Below are 17,475 nucleotides of genomic sequence, written 5' to 3'. Positions count from 1 at the left end.
AGGAGAAAGGGGTGGTGTAAGGGGGAGGGGGGGGGTGGGAGGACAGGGTTGGGGGGGGAAGGCTAAAAAAATAAATCTCCTCCAGCCCTCCCAAGCTGCGGCCCCTCCGAGCGAGCCCGTCCGTGCCCGGGGCGGGGGGGCGGCTCGGCGGGCAAAGGGGAGCCCGTTCCCCGGCTGCGCCCCCCGCCACCCGTGCGCACACGGCCGGGATGCGCCCTCCGGGCCTCTAAAGCTCTTGTGTTCATTGTTGTGTCGTCCCGTGTGTCCCCCCACCCCGCTCTCCTCCCCACCCCTCTGCCCAGGTTGGAGGAGGGTTTAAAAGGCAGGTGTGTCGGAGGCCGCTCGCCATGTCCAGATCCGGGGACAGGACCTCCACCTTCGACCCCAGCCACAGCGACAACCTGCTGCATGGCCTCAACCTGCTCTGGAGGAAGCAGCTCTTCTGCGACGTGACCCTGACGGCCCAGGGCCAGCAGTTCCACTGCCACAAGGCCGTGCTGGCCTCCTGCTCCCAGTACTTCCGATCCCTCTTCTCCAGCGGCGGCGGGAGCGGTGGGCACCCCCACGCCCTGGGGCTGGGTCCCGGCGCCCAGGACGGGCTGGGGGGCCCGCCGAAGGAGCCGCCGCCACCGCAGCCGCAGGAGGAGCCCGGCACCCCGTCCTCCTCCCCGGAGGACAAGCTGCTGGCCAGCCCGCGGGCCATCAACAACCTGGTGTTGCAGGGCTGCTCGTCCATCGGGCTGAGGCTGGTGCTGGAGTACCTGTACACGGCCAACGTGACCCTCTCGCTGGACACGGTGGAGGAGGTGCTGTCGGTCAGCAAGATCCTGCACATCCCGCAGGTCACCAAGCTGTGCGTGCAGTTCCTCAACGACCAGATCTCGGTGCAGAACTACAAGCAGGTGTGCAAGATCGCCGCCCTGCACGGCCTGGAGGAGACCAAGAAGCTGGCCAACAAGTACCTGGTGGAGGACGTGCTGCTGCTCAACTTCGAGGAGATGCGCGCCCTGCTCGACTCGCTGCCCCCCCCCGTCGAGTCGGAGCTGGCGCTCTTCCAGATGTCCGTGCTCTGGCTGGAGCACGACCGGGAGACCCGCATGCAGTACGCCCCGGACCTGATGAAGCGCCTCCGCTTCGCCCTCATCCCGGCGCCAGAGCTGGTGGAACGGGTCCAGTCGGTGGATTTCATGCGCACCGACCCCGTCTGCCAGAAGCTGCTGCTGGACGCCATGAACTACCACCTGATGCCCTTCAGGCAGCACTGCCGGCAGAGCCTGGCCAGCAGGTGAGGGGGGCGGCGGAGCCGGGGGGGGGCTGCCCTTACAGACGGCCCCTTGGCGGCTTCTCGCCGCGGGAGTGGGGGAGCGGGGAGTCCCCTCGGGGCGCGGGGCCGAGGCGGCGGCGGCGGGCACAGACACAGCGGGGGCCAGGCCGGGCCGGCACCTCCGGCGGGGCAGGGGGCGGCTGCGGCCGGGCCGGGCTGGGCCGCGCGGCGGGATCCCGCCCGCGGCTGCGGCTGAAGGGCGGCGGCGGGGCCGAGCTGCCCGCCTCCGGCACCGCCAAACTTTTCGTCCCCTCCCCTCGGCCCGGCGGGGCCGCTGCGGCCGGGGGCGGGGGGGCGGCCGCTGGCGCCCCGCAGCGCCCCTGCGGCCGCCCGCCCTCCGGCGCGGGGGCAGAGCCGGCCCGGGCCGCGGCGCGGCGGCTGCCCCGGGGCTGAGCCGCCGCCAGCGCGGCGCTAGGCGCGGGGGGCCGAGCCCCCGGCGGGGCAGCGGCGGGGGCGGGGGCCGCGTCCGAGGGGGAGAGGCCTTCTCGGGGGCGGCCGGCGGGGCGAGCGGCCGCCGGTGCCTCCCGCGGCGGGGTTCCCTCGGCTGCCCGGGCGGGGAGGCCGTGCCCGCCGCGCTGCCCGGGCTCCCGGCGTGCTGGCGGCCAGGGCAGCGCTCTCAGCCGTCGTGCCTGGTCCGTGGGGCTACCGTGTGAATGCGAGACTTCGCCGGGCGTGCGGGAGCCCCTGCCTTGGGAACCTGTTGTAATTTTGTGTTACAGGCCATATTTAGTTGGGTTTTTTTCTCCCCGCAACGTTAGTCCTTCGCAAGGATTGCCTCTTCAGGGCGTTTTAAGCTGTAACATCCCAGCCCTAAATCTAAATAATTGTTTTCATAAGTAACTGCATCGTTCATGCACACCCCGGTATTGCCGATGCTCGGGTGATGGTGTCCGTATTGTGCGTGGAAACTTGAGACTTCAGAGTCCTTAGACCTATGACTTGTCGGTTATTTTCATTTAATAAGGTAATGAATTATGATGGAAAAGATTGACAGTATGAGGTTGGTGCTAGCAACTGAAAGCGCAGCATGTAGTTTAATGAGCAGTAAATATACCCGAAATGAAGGGGATATTTGTTTTTCTCCTTTTAAAATATGCTTACACTTCATTCCATTCCAAAAAGGAAAGGTAATACCATCTTTCAGTGGTCTTATTATACAGTGGCGTGGTAGCACAGAAATCAAAGCACACTTTGTATTATTCAGCTTTTCAACTAATAGGTGGATATTATTAATGACTTAAAAGCGGCAAGAATAAGTAGTACATTATTAAATATTTTAGGTAATATGCTCTGTTAGGATTAATGCAGAGGATTCTTTATATCTTCATGTAATGGGTGCCCTGATGATTTAACTTTGGAAATGCTGTGCCTTCTTTTATTATCTCTGGCTGGCTCGCTCTGTTAGTGTTTTGTCGTGCTTATCACCTTGCTGTCTAACCGATTCTCGCTTCAAAATCCTACAGCAAAATACGAATACCAGCATTTTGCAGCGTAAAGTATTTTTGAGACGCTGCTGTTGTAGCTGGTGCGTACCCTTTGCATTTCAATATTCAAAACTATTGACTTTCAAAAATGCAAAACCCACCACCTCCTTCCCAGCCGAGATTCTGCACGCTGCCGGGGGCATGCCAGGGCTTGTGTCCTGGTGGATTGCTGAGATACCAGCCGGCTTGGTTCAGTGAAGATACCTTCTAGCTTCACTGGTCCATGTCATTTGAAGGATATGTAGTGGTGTTCTGACCACTGAATGCTTACAAGTGTCATGGATGCTGCAAGAATCTGATACTCCTCGTGCTGGGAGCTGGCTTTCCCTGTAAGCGGGAGCGTACACAAAAGGATCACGCTTTAAGTAGACCTAGATTAGATTCTGAGTTGCGCTTACTTAACACCTTACAGGGGACTCCGAATACCACATTTTTTATTTGTATTTCAGAGACCCTTAACCATAGTGGGTGAAAACGCACCACCACCTTCTCAACTTCAACGTGTTTAACGACAGTGTCATAACTAGCTTCTCTTGATTGGGTCCTTTGGTGGCGGTGAAATCGGAGCAAAAACTTAGATTTCTCCTATTTAGAAGCAGGCATTAGAACTTACTCAAAGTGTTAAAATGTTGCAGATTTTGAAAGGCTATGTGATACAGAATGCAATTGGTGTATTTTCATTTTTGGTCTTGGATAATATTCCTGGGAATTCGTAAAGGTCATGAAAGCCCATCTTTGAATCTTAATCACTTCAAGATTTCACCAGGCTACTTTAAGTGTACAAGTGCCTTCTTAAACATGAATGAAGAAACTAAAGAAAAATACCCAAGACTACAGACATTTTCAGACTTGTCCTTCCTATCACTCATAGTTTCTCAAAAGTTGCAATTTTAACAGGTTGACATTCATTCAGTAAAATTTTATTTTAAGGAATAAAATCTGCAAAGAGTTAAGCCTTAAATTACTAATTTGCAGGTGGAAATCTTAAAAGTAACTAACAGTGAAGTATGTGTGCAAATAGATAAAAATTATTACACAGAAAAGGATTTTAAAACTTTGATTACCTTTTCTGTGAGCAATTGTGACCTTGGTAATTTGGAATTTAAAGGTCATTCACAAAAGACACATGTCTTTAGAAAGAGATTAATTGTTCCTCTCGTGCAGCATGAGATACTGCACTGTACAGTACGGGTTGTTGAGAAATACAAGCAGCAAAGTGCTATAGCCACCTGCTCACTGCCTGTTGAGGAAATTAGGAGAATTGCACTCAGAATTAGAACTTGCCAATAACTTTTCTGCGTTTTTAAAATAACTTCTTTTTTGTAATGTGCTACTTTGAAAAAAAAGTGGGTACACCTACGTATGTACATATCCATATGCACACTACCACTTTGGAGTACTTCAGAAATGGGGCTACTTACATTTCTTAAATGAAACAAGTGTAATTGGAAGCTCAAAATATGGTGATTCTTCTCTGAAATGTAACTGTAAAAATAGCACTGGTTGTTTCTTTACGCTTGTTCTTTAAGTGGTAGATCACATGTACTTGCTTTTCTGACAAACACAAGTTTTTCCTCTTGCCACTGCATGAAGGAAAGCAATTTTGGATCATAAGAGCTGGTCTGCACACTATAAGCAGAGTTATTTATAAAGTTTGTGCTACAAATTCAGATCCTGCAGCGCAAGTGATGCTGGGGGTAGAAGGCACCCGGGTTATTTTTTGTGCTGCAGTGAAAAACGCTGTTTACCTGCAGGAAGAGCTGATTTATTTATTTTTTTCCTGAAATTTCCTGAGGGAAGGTAACACTTGAACGCCCTCATGCATTTTTGTAAAATTATTTTTCAAAGTACAGCAACTAAACGATCATCGTTTAAAAAGTTGAGGAATGACGTTCCTGACTTGTGAACCTTGCCGGTCACTCCGAGGTTTAGGACTTGACCACGGTGGGTGGGTGTTTTGACTCTGATCTGGCATTTGATCAGGTGCTCAACTCTAAGCAAAGTTAGTAATTCTGTTGACTTTGATCTCCCTTTTCCAGTTTAATGCTGGAGCTTTCTGGCCTCTGTGATCCTCACCTACAGTAGGGCCTCAGCAAAAAAGCCGCTATTAAAGCCGCTAGAGGCACGGTCAGTTTTGACATCAGTAGGAAAAATCCCAGTTGATTTCAGCATGGAGCAGGTTGGGCCCATTGTGGTGGCCCTGAACGTTAGGCTTAAACGACGTTTGTCTGTCCCTGAGAGACACAGGTAACTGTGCTGTGTCATGTTTTCTGTAGTTCTGGGAAGAAAATGCATTTAAGATAGAGGAATGTTTGTTTTCCCGTTATTTATTTGGCTCTTGGGACTTTGCTAGAATATTGAGTTGATTAAAATGTCTCTGTGCTTTATTGTGTAATATAATATATTTTATATAATGCAGGATATGTGTTTCAATTTTTAAAAATTTCTAGGATAGAGCATCACCAGGTTGCTGGAAAAAATCTCACTTTTAAAGATGAGTGAGCTAGTGAGAATTATTATTGCTTCCATGTTTACTTGCAACAATGAAAATGGTTAAAAGCACATCACTGCTATGAAATGCCTAGCTTTTAACTTTAATTTTGCTTGTGCTAATGCACTATATAGCTGTAGACAGAGAATAGAGCATTACGGAAAAAAATATTTAAATTACAGGGCTTATTATTAAATGTTTTACCTAAATATTGTTGCCTTTTTATAGAACATTGCCATGATTTTATGGTTTCACTTGCCTGTAACTATTTACAATGACTTCTGTTCCAGGCAGACGTGAGAAGATGGGCTGGGTGGGAAGAGGCAGCCGCTTACGGCCTGGGAGCTGTTGGTCGGCTGCAGGACACGTGCAGCTCCTCTCCACATGGACATCGATGGTTTGGGCTGGTCAGCTCCTCGCAGGATTTGCAGGCAAAGCAGCAGTTAGATGTCTGTACAGCTGCATTAGGTACCTGAAGGCAGAGGAGAGCGAGGAAGGTAAAGCTGGGAGAGAGGGGAAAATGCAGAAAAAGAAAGGAAATTAAGATTCCCCAGGGGAGAAACAGGATGTAAGTAGTGGAAGCAAGGAAGTACAAACGAGGGAGAAGGGGAGAGAAGAACAGTTTTGAAGGGAGAAAAGTGAATGAATAGGATGCTAGACAGGAAAGGAGACAAGCAAAACAAAAAAGACCCCGGGAGATAAAAAGAAGAGAGGGAATGAAACAAAAGGGAAAAAAAAAATTCTTGGCAGAAACAGCATCTGCTGTCAATAAGAGCTGAGGATTTCAGTTTCTGGAAAAGTTATTTCAGATGTGAGGGAGGAAAAATGGACGGGGATCAACCAAGTGACCTGAGATGGGAAAAGTCATAGGCAGGAAATACGAAATTTAAGAGTAAAAGAAAAAGGAGGGAAATAAAAAGACGAAGATTTAAGAAGGCTAAGCCTGACCATGCTGTTTTCTGGGTTCACCAAAGTCCCAGCATATACAGACCCAGCTGTTTTTCTATACTTTTGTTCCCTGGACTACTAGACCTTGGGGAGATTAGAAGTGCAAATTCTGGTCCTGCTAAAGCTGATTGTAGAGGTTTTTATGTTCCTTTCATTTCAGTGGGGAGAGGGTGTCATCCAGACTGTTCCGTGTTAGGTAATATTAGTGAAAGTGACAGCAAATTAAACACTGACAAGCGATGAAGATGATAAGGCCAGTTTTCACTCAGTAGGAAGGTGGTAACTGTTGATGAAGAAGGAAAATGTAAAATGATGAACAGCATGAGACACTAGCATTTATGTGGAAGACATATATACCCAGTCTGTTTTACTTTCTATAGAGGAGATTAAAAATTCGAAGAAATTGGTTACATCTCCTGGCTGTTAAGTAATTTCCTTCTTCAGTATACTATTTGTCTACAGATCTCTCAGACTGTAGTTCAATTTGATTTCTTCTTCTGCTAAGATTTTTGTATGATCTCAGTAGGGCATGTTTGGTGGTTGTAAAAAAATTTGCATGTTTTTTCACTGAAATACATCATTGTGTGTTCTAGTAACAGCCACCTGCCTGTCCCTCTGTGATCCTGACACCGATATTTGGATTTTTGACTACTATTTGTACTCACAGTGAATTGCAAGTGAGAAATGTTTCAGACCCCATATTAATGTCTGGATTAAAAAAAAAAACATACCTTAAAATGTATATGAGTTATTAACATTTGCATTACAGTGTGGTTGAAGTGAACGTGAGGCTCCGGTTTATTTTAGTGGGCTGTGGATCAGGTCTTACGTGCCTGAATTAATATCAGGAAATTGTACCTGTGCCAGGACTCTCTCAGCTGAGCTGCAGAAGGGAGAGTGACACATTAGAGGCTGCGGGGAAGTGAACCACAGACCTGTAGTTGGTTTAATCCCAGTTAGTCTCACCTACTTGCCTTACTCGCCTTAAGTGCATTCATTTGCCTTTGGAGACAGGCTAGTGCTGAAGTGTAAGTGGAGACATGTCCAGTATCCAAGCGAAGGAGGGCTGGAGCTCAGGTTACTGTCAGAGGCAGTACGCTTGTCTGAAAAGAACTGCTGTGGGTTAGGGCAGTCCTTGGAAGCCTTCTTAAAGACAAGTGTGTCCTGACTGTTAAAATCCTTGAGGGCTGCGGTGGCATTGGTGATAGCTGGTTTCTTGGCCCAGTTATACTACTCGTTAGGAGAAACATAATTTATAAAGAGTATTTAATGGTTTTCCTTACAGGCAGCTTTCTTTCCAACAGCTGTAGATGGAGAAGAGGTGCCAGGTATCATGTGCAGGTGCTCCCCTTTCCCGGCCAGCCAGTGTCCTGGTCACAGGTGCTAGCTGGAGCAGCTCCTTTGCGACCTGCCAGCCTCTCCTGGTTTATGTCCTTAGGCGACATATAGTCCAAATGCCTCCTGCTCCATCTCCACCTCCTGCCCTCTTTTGCTCCAGAACTTCAAAATCTCCAAAGCCTTTCGAACGTCCAGACTACTTGTTTTCCCTTTTCAGTCTGCCTCATAGGCTCCTCCTTGCTCTCAGGCTGCTCTGCCAGATTGGGCTCTTCCCCAAATCTGCCCTACCTGAGCCTCACCTCCACCTGCTCCTTCTCCCGATTCTCTGCTACCATGGTCTCTGGCCCCTCTGTGCCCCTTCCCCCAGGCTCCTTACTTCACTGATACTGATGCTGACTGCTCCAGACCTCTCAGCTTGCCTCTCCAGAGGCTGCTGCAGCTGGCTGGGCTGGGCTGTTCCGCAGCTTTCCTTCACTCTGCCCTTCTCAGCACTTGACACAGCTTCTTCCCTCTCCCTGGCTGCTGCAGCCAGCCAAGCTGGTCCTTCTCCTCCAACTCCTGCAGGAGTGCCACCTGCTTTTGTTTCTTGCAGAGGGGTTGAGAATGCAGGCACAGGCTGCGTTTATTAAAATTCATCTGGCAGAATGCTGAAGGCAGAGTAATGGAAGATCTAAAACCTGGTGTACCTGGTACTGGTGCACAGGATGCTGGTGAGGGTCCTGTTTGCACCCTTCTACCCCTCTGTATTCATAGACACACAGAAATGTATCTGTATCTCTATGAACTCTTTTTCCAAGAAGGAAAGTTCTTCACTGGGTCTCAAGTCACCTTGTTCTAGAGGGAAAATGAGGTTAATTTAGAAAAAGTAATCTTGCTAAGCCACTCAAACTGAGGGCAAAGTGCTTGGGAGAATAGGAAATTCCTCCTCAGTGCTGTACTTGAGCAAAGATGCCCCTTTCCACCATCTGCAACAGTCTGTGAGCTCATTTACAAATCCTGTGGGTCCCTAGAAGAGTGGAGCTGTCTCCATGAGGTCCTGTGCTGTTCTTGCCCATGCTTTGGCAACACAGTCCAGCAATGTCCTGTCGGGGAGAATGTGAGTCATGGGTGGTGCAGAGCCTCCTAAGTAAAGAAATTCCCTCTGAAAGAACGTCCTCCTGGTATGATTTATGCTTAGGGTGTACCTTTTACAAATGGAGTGCTGTAGGATCGTGGTGAGCATCACACACACTTGTCGGCCTGCGTGTCCTATCTGAGGCTTTTCTGTTCACTCTTTGCCTAATGTGCATCCTCTTCACGTGGAGAGAGGAGATAGGAGAGGTCTTCGAAGGCACGTTGTGGCCTGAGGTCACTATAGTTTTTTTCCTTGTAGCAGGAGAATATGGAGGTTCTGAGTCTGTAACTGCTGAGCAGTGAACGGAACAGAGCTGTGAGGGTGTAATTGTTTGGATTTATACTCAAAAAGTACAGCAAGCTTTGAGGGCAAGGAGAGTGAGGAGAGCAAACCTGGAGCACACAATCAAGAGAAGATAATTTGCCAGGAAAAAAGCTTTGGTTCTGTTAAACTCACGTTATGGAAAAAATCCTCATAATCTGTAAAAACACCATTTTGTCTTTTGAAACAACTCCTGTGTTTTAAAAACCAGAGCAGTTTTGTAGCTAGCGAAGTTTGTTATTGTCATTTGCAAAGTATGGCCCAAAATGATTGAGCATGGAAGTTAACAGGAATCCTGAATGAAAGTTTTGAGCTGGACTCCACTGCTCTGTAAACATCTGTTGTTGGTTTTGCTGAAACAGATCATGCCTGGTATTACAGGTTTGCCAAAGGACCATCTAAAGAAATTAGAGAATATGGGAAGTTGAAATCCATTAGTAGATACTTCTGGCATGGTTTTTCATATTTGCTGCCTTCCTGAAATTTTCTTTAAAGACCGTCACGCCTAGTACTCGGTAGTCAACACTTCTTGCTGTCTTCTTGGAAAGCAGACAATAAACTTTGAGCAAATATTATCAGCTCTCAAGTTCAATGGAAACAGACAGTTTGCACTGAAGCTGGAAGTAAATAGAAGTTGGTGCCACAGTTGGTTCTTCCTGTCTTCCCTGACTGCCGCCTTCTTTCAGGAAAAAAAAAAAAAAAAAGCAAAGCTAACCAGTCATGGCTTGGGTGAGGCAGCAGCAAGTTGTGTTTCTTCTCTTCAGCTTCCTAAGGAAAAGGAGCCTCAGCTGGGGAGAACACAGCCTCTGATGCAGAGACCTCCTGTCATCATGGACATTTGATATAGAATCAAATATAAAAAGGAACTTCCTGACTTACCACAGTCTGAAAGTCAAAAAGAAGAGTTGATTGAAGTTTCGTAGGGAAAAAATGAGGATTTGACCACCTTGAAGCATTCCATAAACATTTCCATTTCACCATCTCTGTCTAAAACAAAAAAAAAGGAGATGGGGAAAGGGAAAGCAAATTGCAAAAGCATCTAGCTTTAACGTTTTTTTCAGTTTTATTTTTTAAGGTATTCAGGATCAAGGGAATTTCTTTAAGATTTTTCAGAACTGCCAACGATATGGAAAATCAGTTGTTTGCATAGTTTTGCCAATAAGATTCATGACATGGGAGGTTTGGTGACTCATTTACCAATATAAACTTTGCTAGTAAAATTCCTTTGATTCAAATCCCTTACAATGCTTCAGATATTCACTGTATGGATAGTAAGGATGTCTTTACCATTCAGATCTCAGTTATGTAAAGACTTGTGTTCAAATGATCTATTTCTGTAGGTACCATCACTATAGAAGTGCTATTCATGATCTCCCATAGGCAACGCATCTATTAAAGCCTGTCTCAAGGTATAAGGAACAATGGTGTTGTGTATGAAAACAGCAGCCTTGGCGGGACTCTGTATGGGAAAGCGACTGAGCATCTGTAGTGGCTTAGCCCAGCCGGCAACTAAACGCCACACAGCCACTCACTCACCCTCCCTCACCCTCGGAGAATGGGGAAAAGAATTAAAGGGGAAAAGGGAACAGGACTCATGGGTTGAGATGAGAACAAGTATATTATTATTATCATTATTATTAACATTATTATTGTTATTGTTATTATTTAATTATAACATAATGATATATGAATATATATAATGATAATAATATATACAGAAAAGCGATGTACAGTAGAATTGCTCACCACCCAGTGACCAATACCTGTCCTGTCCCAGGGAGCCATCCCAAAACAGAGAAGTCCTGACATCATAATCCCAGACAAGCAAGAGGCCCAGAGAGAGAGCGAGAACGCTCTGAGAGTCCAAGAGAGCCTTCGGAAGAGAATTCTAAACTTTTTGGTCAACGCTCATCTATATACTGGGCATGATGTTGCATGATATGCCAATTTGGCCCTCAATCCTAAGTTCAAGTTCAAATAATAAGGGGAGTTGTGAACCCTTTCTCCCAGCCATGATCCTTCCCAGCCTGCTGTGCTCATGCACACTGGCACGAACATGGGAAGCTGAAAAGTCCTTGATGTCTCAGCACCAACTATAAACATCAGTGCGTTATCAGCATTCTTCTCATAACGAGTCCCAGACTAAAACCAAAACACAGAGCTGCTAAAAAGAAGAACTAACTCTGTCCCAGTCAAAACCAGCAGACTACATCACCTTGTGAAGAACTGCACCAGTCTCCTGTAAACGTGAAGAATAAGCTGATAATACAGGAAGATAAAGATAAGAAGGATGTTCCTGTATGTTCTTCCCAAAGGAATGCTGATGGTAGATGTCACTCTTCCAGGATAGTTGTCCATCCCTAAGCTCTCTTAGTTCGGGGGATCTTATCCCAAAAGGTAGGGACATTCACTTTAAAAATCTTCCCGCTAAAAAAATACCCTAACTCTCCAAGATTTGCTTAGAGACCATTCTAAATGAGTAACAGCAATGGGATTGAATTCATAAAGAAAATTCAGAGCTCCAAACACATTATAAGTTATTTTAATACAGAGAATGGAAAATTGCTTGGCGACTGTAGAAATAAAGACATTTAAGGGAAACTTTAACTTGTCAGGTAACTTTGCAACAGTTAAGTGTGACCTGTCAGACAAAAGATTCACTTACCCTTAGACTTACTTTTAAAATAGAGACAAAAAGGAAAGATTGTTGTTGGAGCAAACAGGGACTCTCCTTTTTTCCTATGCATTTTTAAAAAAATAATACATTGGAGAAGAATAAACATTTGAGTAGATTCACAAGACTAAAGTAACAATCAATGTCTGCAGCAAATCATTCCCAACTTAGTATTTATGTTCTTAAAATTTGGTCTGTCAGTGGTCAGCAACATGTATTAAATGAGCAGGGGAGCGAGTGTCTCTTGGGCATCACTGGACCTGTTCAGTGAACATCACTGTGAGCTCTGCTGCAATGAACACTTATAATCATAGAATCATAGTATGGTTAGAGTTGGAAGGGACCTCAAAGATCATCTAGTTTCAACCCCCTGCCATGGGCAGGGAAACCCTCCACTACACCAGGTTGCCCAAAGCCTCATCCCACCTGGCCTTGAACACTTCCAGGGATGGGGCATCTACAGCTTCTCTGGGCAACCTGTTCCAGTGCCTCACCACCCTCTGAGTGAAAAATTTCTTCCTTATATCTAATCTAAATCTGCCCTCTTTCGTTTTAAATCCATTGCCCCTTGTCCTGTCACTACATGCCCTTGTAAAAAGTCCCTCTCCAGCTTTCCTGTAGGCTCCCTTTAAGTACTGGAAAGCTGCTAGAAGATCACCCCGGAGCCTTCTCTTCTCTTGTATTCGGGGCCTTCTGCTAAGCAAGCCCACATTGAGAAGAAGAAAACCAGAATCTTCATAGCACCAAAATGAATGATAAGACTGGTTTTCAGGTACCGTATTAATAGAAAGTTTTTTCACATTCTTTCAGGTGTGCCTTGGGCAATAGGTGTGCCTTAGAAGAGTCAGAAAAATCCATTCATAAAGCAACATTCATACATTCTGCATATTTTTGAACATATTTTGAACCTAAGAACTGAATCCTTTCTTAGTTGTAAATTGCAAGCAACCTAGATAATTTTCAGCATGCTTTAGGTTTTGACGAAATTGCGATATTGTTTTAGGTCTGTACTGGCCCATAAGGAGAAGGATATTCCTGGTCGGTCAGAGTTCCAGCAGACCTGTGGATCTGGAGGACTTGGTCTGGCGGCTGTGAGAGCTCAGGTCTTTCCCCTGGCAGTGCTACAGGGTTAGGAAGAGATTCTGGATGTGTATTTACCTATAGGTTGCGAAGTTCATTAATTCATTTTATGTGATAACAAAGGCTCACAAAATTTCTCAGTCCAAAATAAATTTTACATTGTATCTTATGGCTTTCATCAAGTTCACAGTTAAACTCCTGGATAATGATATTTTCTCCCTATTAAACATGTTGCTAATCATGGCTATCTTTGCAGTCACCTGTGTGTGGAAGCCAAAATCCTTTGAAATAAGCAGCTTTCTTATGACACTTTTGTTGCACTGAAACGCCTGTCCAGGAGCAGGGAAGGTAATTACCAAAGATCTCATCACATATTCCATAATGGCAAAACAGTTTCATCAGTCATGGGCAAATAGATGCCTGCAGCGTCAGTTTGGATTTGCAGACTGCAGCTGGATTCTCCATTACATTTTTGTTGGATGCAACACTCCTTTGGATGCCATTTTAGAAGGAAGAGGTTGCTAACACTGTCCTGGTTTCTGAAGATTAAATTAAGTCTTTAGTGTTAGCAAACAAAAGGACTGCAACTGAAGTATGGATTGGGACAGTGTATTTATCTGCGTGTCTATTGAGTTGAGGTTGGTATCTATACCTTGCTGCAATACTTTGCTCTTGCTGCAAGTTAATACAGCCAGTTTTTCAGAGATTCTTGCTACTTCTTGTTTTGACAGTATCACCATGTGTTGGTTGGCCTGAAGTCCTGAAGTCCTTTCACGTAATGAAATTTGTGGATTTAGGTAAAATCCACCACCCATTCACCTGCTCTTGCTGAATCTGCTCTTTTGACTGTTTTTGTTTGTGCCTGAGTTCAGTGAGCAAATACCTGAAGTTCAGTGTGGCTCTGCTGAGTTTAAGGTCAGAGCTCAAGCAGGAGTGAGGCATCCTAGGTCTGTGAGGTTCCTGGACTGAAGAGCCACCTGGCTTGCTCCATACTCAAAGCCATGGTGATAGCTTATATTAAAAGTGAATCAATGATCCAGGTTTTTGGTTTAATTATAGCCCTGAGTTAAAAGGAAAGCATAATTGGCTAGTCTTTTTTTTTTTATTGATTACCTTATTCACCTGTGTCTAAGACGCAGTTTTCTTTTCTGATGTGCAACACTACACCGAATGCATTAAGAACAGGATTACAACTTCATTGTTCTATTCTTTCCATTTCCTTGCATTTGCTAATGCAGAGAGAGGAGCCTTATTGCGTTGTTTAAAAACTGGAAGAGTCTGGAGCAAACTTGGTGGTGGTGAGGCTTGGTTTTTTGCCAGCCTTGCTAGAATGAACTTCTACTAACTGCCCAGCTAAGAAAAACCCATCAGTGCAAGATTGATGGATATGCTAATAAACAAAAATAATGTACAAGAAGAGTATTTCCCATTCATGCGTTTTCCATTAACACAAGGCTATTAAGGTTGCAAAAGAGCTTTGGGTGAGAGTGGTTGTCAGGAGTATTGAAGTTTGTTACTGTCTTTCCTACTGATTCCTTGTGAGTTGATAAGCTCTCTTCTCAGCATTTTGTCCTGTGTATTCATGGTTGTTCTAGACTATGGACTAGTGACTTGAGTTTTAGAGATGATGCACATCTGCCGCTACCTTTGAAGTGAGTAGGATTTAAGTATGTTGGTGGGTATTCAGCATCTCTGAAAGCCACTTACATGAGTTCTCAAATTCCTAGGTTTGTGTGCCTGAAGGAAATGATACAAGTTTGAAAATGTGGTCTTTAAAATATGCTTTGATTTCCAGTCTTGTAAGTAGATAAAATAGATTTCACACCACATGGGGTGCCCAGGAACTTAATTAAGGTGAATTAAGTATTTTAAAGTCTTTGCAGAACAGAAGCTGCAAAGTGTGTGCTGAATAATAACAGCACGTGTATGTTCATCAATGAGAACTAGAGTTTTGGATTCTAGGTATAAGAAGTGCTTATGGGATAAGATACAGATAAATTTATCTCAGCTTTTTGCTGTGACATCAGCCTGCCTGTCCATGGTTAACATTATTTTAGCCTTCCCTGACCAGGACCCGCTACTGTTAATTGAACACAAGAGGATCATAATAGCCTTGCTAGGGACACTGCGAACCATAGTATGTAACTGAATAGTATATTACACTGTCAAGTAAGGACTATGAAAAGAGAGAGAGTGTTTCAGATGTAATGCAGAGCGTTTCACATGGTAATCGTGAGTTATCCAAATAGCAAACATGTAATAATGCAAGAAAGGGAGAAACTTTATCTTGCTAAGGTGTTACACGTATTTTTAAAATCTGCCTTCGTCATAGTGTTTCACCGGATTACATTTTTATTAATATTTGGAAAAATCTTCTGCATATAAGGACTAATCATTTCCATGTCTTGCGTGTTTTAGTGTGTATTTTAAAGATTTCAACAGCACTGCTTGGTGCAATATGAAACACAAATGTAATGTAATAAAGATTTTTTTCAAACCTAAAATGTAGCAATTCACACCAAAACTTAAAAAGCAGAATTGACTCTTAAAAAAACACATCAGTTTAAAACTTGCATATCTTTAATCACTGTATTCTCTTTACTTGGTTCATTGGAAGAGCTCTCAATATAAACTAATTAGATACTTGGAGTATCTAAACTAATTAAATACTTGGAGAGCCCATCTCTTCTTTGCCATGTGAGAGTTCCCTCTGCTTTTGGTAGAGACTGTGCTGGCTATTAAGTTATTAAACTTTTCTTAAGGGCTTCTTCACATTTTAAACATGTTAAAATACTAAGTATTTGTTTAAACATTCCCATATAGCAGTGCTGCTCCTCCTCAAGAAACTGTAGTTTCTCAGATTGTTTAGCTGAAAAAGTAATGTTAAGGATAGTTGCAGCTGCCAAAGTCTGGAAACTCAGAGTTACATCTGACATTTCATTCTTCACCTTAACTGTTGAGCCTTGGCCATTCATTGGTTTTTCACAGTGCTTTGGAGTTAGAAGGGAGTTTTACAGTTGAAAGATGAAAATCAAAATAAACTCCTTTATCGAGTAAACCTTGCAAGGGCATTCTGAATTTTACAGCACACAGGGAGTTGATTGTGATACAACATACAACACAAGAGGGTTGGAACAAACAATTTATTCTCCATCGTTAGGGATGGCCATGCATAACTGACTTACGGCTCTGGTTTGCTCTGCCACTTGTTACCTGTGCAGTCATCCCTAACTCGTACCAAAAATAGTTCACCATGCTCTTGTCTTGCATAGTTTTTATCAAACGTTCTCTCATTAAAAACTTTACTGGGGAGATTGAACATTTGAAGAGGCTAGCAATGCTTATGAAAGCTTTCTCCAGAGCTTGATCTCACCAAGCGGAGTCTGTGCCAACAGCAATCAGGAGACGGTTCCTGATATCCTACAGTCTGGTGGGCAGGTAGCAGTCTTCGTTTGATGGTACGTTGCAGGTTCGATGCAGAGGTCAAGGGCTGGCTTGTCAGAAAGACTGAAGGACCACAGGGTCTCTCCACAAGTCGGGAGCAAAGCAGGGGGGTAGGACAGCGTGGGAGAATGCTGCAGTGTCACTGTCCCCACGGTGTAGCTCCTGCCCCTGCTGTGAGGGTTTCGTTTCCTCCGCTGTCAATTCAAGACCTTCCCTGAGCCCTAAATCCATTTAAAAACAAACAAGGCCATCTGCCAGATAATTCCCTGGCCATTCTTGTGATAGACGCGTCTGCAGTCTGTAGTTGTCTTTTGGATAGCCATTTGAAAGGTTTTATCCCTAAGCATCGTGCAGATGGAGCCTGCAGCTCCGTGCTCCCTTCCTGAAAGAGCTTCCTTTTGGGAAGTGCCTGTCTACAGCACAGCCTAGTTCGTTGTGCCCAGTCTTCTGGAGAGGGAATGCAGTCCTGGTGCAAACGTAAATTGGTGTGTCCCCAGCACTGTCTAGGTATAGTTGGAGCTAAGCCACAGGCATGCCTCAGGAGTAAAGCACCCGCTGCCAGAGTGGACTGCTGAGATTGGAGCACCTGGGCGGCAGTTTTACCCTGCCGTATGCAGTTGTGGTGTTGGGCTCCGGTTTGTGGCATTCTGTACCTTTCTTGGCCAGGAGTGTTTGCTGCAGACTGACACACAGATTGCCACAGCGTTGTTGTTGTGCTTGGAAAAATGCTGGTGTTTGGCAAGGGTGCTGTCCATCAAAACATTCATTCTGTCAGTGCATTTTTCCAAGACTACCTGTCGTGGTTTAACTCAGCCGGCAACTAAATGCCACACAGCCGCTCACTCAGCCTCCCCCACTCCTGGGGAATGGGGAAGAGAATTAAATGGGAAAAGGGAAGGAGACTTGTAGGTTGAGATAAGAACAATTTCATAATAATGATACCAAATTAAAAATAATAATATGTTTATGTATATAATTATAATAATATATAAAAACAAGTGATGCACAATGTAATTGTTCACCACTCCGTGACCAATGCCTGTCCCATCCCAGCAAGTGATCCTGAAACAGATAGGTCCCGACACTGCAGTCCTGGACAAGCAAGAGGCCCAAAAAGAGAGAGAGAGAGAGACTGAGAGACCCCTTGAAAGAGCAATGACCGAGCTTCTTCCCAGTCAACACTCATCTAAGTACTGAGCATGATGTTACATGATATGGAATATTCCATTGGCCAGTTTGGCCCTCAATCCTAAATCT

At 45.1% G+C, this 17,475-nt stretch overlaps 1 protein-coding gene across 1 annotated transcript in view; it reads left to right on the top strand.

The window, feature by feature from the left end:
• Positions 1 to 347: 347 nt before the first annotated feature.
• The window catches only part of KLHL14 (kelch like family member 14), a 63,099-nt gene continuing 45,971 nt past the window's right edge, over positions 348 to 17,475 (top strand). Inside the window, exon 1 of the mRNA XM_086609254.1 lies at positions 348 to 1,285. Within this exon, the coding sequence (XP_086465380.1) occupies positions 348 to 1,285 (938 nt within the window). The remainder of the gene's footprint in view (positions 1,286 to 17,475) is intronic.

The sequence above is a fragment of the Tauraco erythrolophus genome, chromosome 3 (assembly GCF_009769465.1).
Source record: "Tauraco erythrolophus isolate bTauEry1 chromosome 3, bTauEry1.pri, whole genome shotgun sequence".
Classification (NCBI taxonomy): Eukaryota; Metazoa; Chordata; class Aves; order Musophagiformes; family Musophagidae; genus Tauraco; species Tauraco erythrolophus.
This window is presented reverse-complemented; position numbering and strand designations above follow the sequence as displayed.